The 6,000-nt window shown below is 58.5% G+C and overlaps 1 protein-coding gene across 1 annotated transcript in view; it reads right to left on the reverse strand.

Moving 5' to 3' along the window:
- LOC134520808 (Krueppel-like factor 5) overlaps window positions 1-5,394 on the reverse strand; it is a 29,504-nt gene extending 24,110 nt beyond the window's left edge. The window contains exon 1 of the mRNA XM_063346633.1: window positions 5,022-5,394. Coding sequence (XP_063202703.1) covers window positions 5,022-5,186 — 165 coding nt within the window. The 5' untranslated portion in view covers window positions 5,187-5,394. The remainder of the gene's footprint in view (window positions 1-5,021) is intronic.
- Between the last annotated feature and the right edge of the window lie 606 nt (window positions 5,395-6,000).

A 6,000-nucleotide genomic window follows, 5' to 3' on the forward strand; every position in this document is an offset into this window, starting at 1 on the left:
GAAGAACCGCGACTTCAGACTGCCCACAAAAGCACCTGACGTGGACGGAGCAGCTCAGAAAGAGGAAGAAGGGGCTGAGTCACGGAGCCCTGGGCAGGTCACACCATCCCGCTCCATTTCCCCGCCTGCCTGCGCCGCTGTGGATGCGGGATGCTGGGGGAGGCCTGGGCTCAGCTCCCTGCTCAGCTGGTGGAGCAAAGGATGGGTGAGGACCGAGGGCGGCACACGCGGCTGCTGCCAGCGTCGTGAATCGCGGCTCCTCCGACACGTGGCGCTGCAAAGCCTGCGCCGTCCCCTTGCGCTGTCACCCACCGGCAGAGATGGGCAGGGGAACACCTTCACCTTGCAACACCGTGAGCTCAAAGCCTGTCCTCAAACACCGGCACAGCCTTGAAAAACGTCACTACCCCGCTGAGCTCGTGCCTGTGGTGTCCCCGTACCTGGGGCCACGTTCAGACCTTCTCCTCCAGCGCACAAGGAGGACCCCAGGAGAGGACAGAATATTTTCAGTCCCCTCTGAGCACACAAGGAGTGACTTTAAACCCCAGTAAGATGCGTGGGCTCAGCCACCCCCATCCACAACAAGGTGTCAACATCCCATTGCAGGCCCAGAGCTAAACTCCAAAGCTGCCATCTCCCCTTTCCCCCAGAAAAGCTGAATTCGTTCATTGCATGCAACCTTCAACAGTGCAAGGAAATGAATCACTCCTTGACAGCTGTGCTATGGACTTGTACAGCTCCGCTAACAAATAAAGTGGAGCGGGACTCCTTCCTGGCCCCGGTACAAACCACATCTGTATGAACAAGACCCTTCAACCTGGTTCCAACTGAGCTGTGCAAGATGCTGGACCACCAGGGAGCTGGAAAGCCCATCCCTGGTCCAAGAGAGAGCCACCATCGAGTCACCACCCCGGCACAGCCACATTCATGACAAGGACATGGCCAAAGGGGCTCAGACCCATGAGATGCAGGACACAGCACGCAGGACCCCGCAGGGACAGAGCAGGACTGAAACAGCTCCTGCATTGTCCAGAAAGCTGGAGCACACCTAAAAATGCTTGGGCCGGCTTCTCCTGTGATACCAGAAGCAAAATCCTTGTCAGAATAAAGCCAGAGGAACACCACAGCACCTATGTCCACTCCGTTGAAAGAGTCTGTGAAATGCCATTCTTGGTACCGAGGATCTGAAGCTGTCGGGGAACAGCACCATCCTGATACCATCTAATCTCTTCAAGCACCTCCCAGATGCTGGAGCTCTTTTCTTCCTGCGCGAGCCCCCCACCCAGCCCTTGGGCAGGGCAGGAGGGAGGTGCACCAAGCACAGGGTTGAGAAACTGCCTGTGGGGTAGGACCTGGGCTTAGAGGACACAAGGGGAGCCGTTTGATTCCCATTTCTCAGCTTGCAGCAGTAGAGACCACCCAAGGAAAGGGAGGCAATGGAGGACGAGCTGCCTCGGGGCTATCCCCAGCCACTCTCACCAGGATCTGCCTCGTCACCCATGACAGCCTCTGTCCCCTCTGGGTGCTCACCAGCCTCAACACAAACTGCCCTTGGGGCTCCTGATACAGGTAGGCAAGGGGTTAAACCAGGGGACAGGCTGTGGGTTTTGTCCATCTCTTCCCAGCAGCTTCTTCCCCAGGTCCTGACCTCACTCAACGCTGCCGCAAACCCAGGTGACCTCCAACATCAGACGGCAGCTCTGAATTCGTGGCCGGTATAACCCATTGAGGCAGGAACTGCCTTCCCCGAATCCTCGAGGACCGGCGATGGCGGGGCCGACACCCCCGATAGCCCCCATTCTCCCCACCGTTTAATTGTAGCCAACCCAACCATGGAGATGACCCTGGGCCACCCCTTCCACCTCACCAGCACCTGGTGCTCCTCACAACTGCAAGAAGGCCCATTAGGAGCCAGCTCCTGTCCTGCACTTGTTGGGCAGGGGAAGTGCCATCTCCTTCCCAACCATGCTGGCAACCTTCCTTCTAGAAACAGTTCCAGGACTGTGGAAACCTGGGTCTGTTCTCACCATCTCACTTTCCGACAGGTCTCACAAGAGGGCAAGGATCGGGCTTGCACCACTGAAGACCACACTTACACCCAAGAGAGACCATGGCATGAAGCCACGTGTGGCGCCAGGAGGCTCAGGAGCGATGGGGACTTAGAGGACTTGGCAGTGGGGTAGCTCATCTACCATGAGGTCAAGCCCAGCCCAGAGGGACACAGTCACCCGTCTGACAAGCAGCAGATGACCCCAGGAGGGCTCCCGAACAACAAGGTGCCTGGGAGCTGCTTCAGCTCATCAGACCTGGAGAACAAAGCGCAGCAAGGTGGGAGCAGCAGATGAACCCTGGTGGTCCCCAAGTCCCCTTGCTCATCGGGGGGTGCCTGACAGCCACACAAAGGGAACGTCTCCCCCTCTTCCAAAGTGCTTCCCTGGACGTGCTGTGCTTTTGGTTTCATTTATTGTTATTTTTTACCCTTCCTTCTAGCACCGACCTCTTGAGATTTAAAGGGGAAAATTCTGTTTCTGGCCGTTTCTGTTTCAAATCAGAAAGGAAAAGTGCTTTTCTCTCGCAAATCCTTTTCCCTCCTCTTGTCTCTTTTTGTTTGTTTTTGTTTTTTTTTTTAATTTGGGGCAGGGCGGCTGGAAAGGCAGAGAAAAGGGAAAAACTAAGCGTAAACTCCACAAAGGCTCTATTTCCACCTGACTCGGATCGAATAAAATTTTCGACAGCAAATAGCCCCCACCTTCTACTTTTGTTTGAAAAGCAATTTGTGGAGGGAGGAGGGGGCCGGGGGGGGGGACTTTGCAACCATCAAGATAAAGAGATTAACTGCAGAGTTCGCTCCTTTCTTTGCCGGAGACTCAGGTGGGGAGAGCTGGAGCAGCGGGAAATGCCCCATGGGCGATAGCCAGAGCTCTGACAGGTCACAGCCTTTTCCATAACTCTTGTCAAACTGCTCCGATAAACACCCTCCCGGCGCAAAGGCTTTCCCGGACCTGCAGCCATCCAGCTTTTCCACCCTCCAGCTACAGCGGCTTCTTCAGCAGCTCTTCTACAACGAGCCCGGCCTTTGACATGCCTTAACAGAAGGGGGGCCATCACATGGAAAACTGCTCCATGGGATTTTGCCACCCGTCACGCTTCGCCCCGGGTGGGTTTGCAAAGTTCTGCCGTGGCTGTTGGGGGCTGAGGGGGTGATGCAGGGAGCATGGGTGAGCTGGTGGAGCTCCAGCCGCCATCCCAGGGACCCCATTGTCCATAAAGGGACACAGGATGGTCTTATGGCAAAGGGGTGACGTCTCTGATCGGGCCACCCTTGGCTGCCTCCACCCCAGAGCAAACCAGCAGTGGGGTGGCATTGTCCCAGGGACCAAACTGGGGTGAGACACCCCTCTTCCCTTTGAAGGGCAGCAAGGAGGGTGTCGTGGCATGAAGGGGTTTCCAACCATGGGTGGGTTCTCCATCCCCACGTCCCCCATGAGGAGGACAAGGTGTGGCACGGGGCTGGCCACTGTCATGGCCAAGGTGTGGGGCAAGCACCAGCCCCATAGCCTAATCCCACCCAGCAGCCAGGGCTACAAAGGCGGAGAGAAAGCAAACCTTGCCCTCCCCCCAGACCAAACAGGGACCTGCCACCCTTTCCCACGAGGGACGGGCCCTAGAGATAACCCACACCTTTCTGAAGAGCCACCAGCCGACCCTCCGACTTCAGATAACCTCCGGCAGACCCGGGGTTATGGGGAGAGGCAGCGAGCCGGGACCACCGCAGGGGAAGGAGGAAGGTCCTGCATGGCCCTCTCCCCCAGGTTTTGACCCCCACATCCACGACCACCACTCGCAGACGCTGTGGATGCCAGATCGCCGGGGCGTCACATGGAAATACAGCAATGGGGACGCTGCCTTCATCTCACCACCTCCCTCTGAAGGACGGAGCCCCAAAACCGGCCCTTGGGACATCAGTGCTGCGGGGAGAGGGGAAGAGGGCAGCGGAGACAGCCCGCTCCACGCCAAACCGTGGCCGCCCACCATGGGGGTGCCCTCCCAGGGGTCCCAAGGGGGACCAGGGGGTCCCTGCGGGGCGGCCGTGGAGCGAGGGGCTGGAGCCGCCCTCCCGTCCCGATCAAAATGGCGCTGGGGACGTGGGGCGCGGGGTTAATCATTAGCCACCGGCAGTGCTGGGCACCCCAGCTCGCCCCATTCCTCCAGGGGGAAAAGGGACTGAAGCGGCAGCAGCAGGGTGGGGGCAGGCCTGGATCACCCCCTTTTCCCACCAGGAAAAGCAGCTGAAGGCTCTTGGTGGTGGGACGAGGGGTCCGTCACCCAAAACACAGGCGAGGAGCCCTGCCTGGGGTGGGCAGCAGGGCCTGAACCTGCTTCTGCCATGGCCCATGGGTGGGTGACCAAAAGTGCCCCAAATCTGCTTATCAGGGTCTTTATCTCCGTGGTGCGAGGGGGGGATGCCGCCGCCGGGGAATTTCAAGGAGCATTCCTTCCCCGCCATGGCGGCGGAAAAAAATAAATATAATAAAATGGAATAGAACAGAAGGTCCTGTTCCCCCCCCCACACCCTGCCATCACGCACAGACACAGCCGTCCCGTTGCCCACGTCTTCCCCAGGGAGCCGGCGGCGGTGCAGAGCCCCTCACACCCCCTCGCCTGCCAGCCCCGGGGGAGAGGGACCGAGCCCCGGCTCGCGGGGAGCCAGCAGCACCCGGGATCTCCCCCCAAAACGGGCGACGGGGCGTTCCGAAGAAAGGCAGGAGAAAGAGAAAAGAGAAACAAAAAAAAAAAAAAAAAATGAAACCCAACACGCCCATGAGAAAATCCGGCGGAGGGGGAAGCACGAGCGTACAAAGCGACGGAGGTGTTTTAGCAAAGAGCGGAAAAACAAAGCAGAATTAAGTCGAAAATCCACCTTTGCCTTTGCAGGAGGCATCGAGAGCCTCCCGGCACCCGAACGGGCGAAGCTGGCCCCGTCCCGCGGCCCCCCGGCCAAGCGCCGGCCCCCGCCTTACCTGCGCCAGGTCGGGTGGGTTTTCCAGGGGCCGGGCGGGGGGTTTGATGTCCTCAAAGACGGGGGGGTCTTCGCCGGGTTCCCCCGACATGCTGACGGGCTTCAGGGGCGTAAACGCCGAGGCGTCCTCGGGGAGCGGGGTGCGCAGCACCAGCCCGCTGCTCATTCCTCCCGCGCCCCTCGCGCCCGCTCCCCCAGGGACGGGAAACAAACCGTATTTAAAAATAATATTAAAAAAAAAAAAAAAGGGTTGGGGAGGGGGGGGATAAAGGAAGAGGAGGGGAAAAAAAGAGAAAAAAGAGGCAGAGGCGAGCCGGAGCGAGTTGCTAATCCTGGAGGCCAGGTGCCGGGTCGCGGGAAGGCTTTACCTGGCTGCGGGAGGAGGAACGCCAACCTGGAAGCCAACCTGGAAGCGGCGGCGAGGCCGTGCCGAGCCAATCAGGCTCCCGCCGACAGCCCCACTGGCAGCTCCCGCGGGCCACCGGCCCATAAAAGGGTGACCGGGAGCTTCGCCGTCAGCCATGCTCTGCCACGGCGCATCGGATCCCGCCGGGACGCAGGGACTCGGTCCCACCGGTGCCACCCCGAGCCCGGACCCTCCGCCGGGGCTGGAGCCCACCTGCGAGGCTGGGGAAGGGCCGAAACAACCCGCGGTGGGGAAACGCTCTCCCAAATCGAGCCCCCTGCACCGAAAACACGGGGGTTATTTTAGATTTTTAAAGCAATGGCTTTTTTTTTTTTTTTTTTTTTTTAAATGAGAAAATGCCGTTTTCCCAGGGATGGTTGAATTTTGCATGAAAACCGATTTTTAGAGACAAGGAGATTCCTGCTCGCTCGCACTTCTCGTTCCCAGGGGAGAAAAAGGGAAGGATCAAAAATAAGTAGATTAAGTGAAGGGGAAAAGGGATAAACTTTGTAAAAAACCAAAAACCGACAACAAAGGAAAAGTTTAAAAGGTGCAGCTACGAGGGCACAGTGCT

The sequence above is a fragment of the Chroicocephalus ridibundus genome, chromosome 9 (genome assembly GCF_963924245.1).
Source record: "Chroicocephalus ridibundus chromosome 9, bChrRid1.1, whole genome shotgun sequence".
In the NCBI taxonomy this organism is placed as follows: domain Eukaryota; kingdom Metazoa; phylum Chordata; class Aves; order Charadriiformes; family Laridae; genus Chroicocephalus; species Chroicocephalus ridibundus.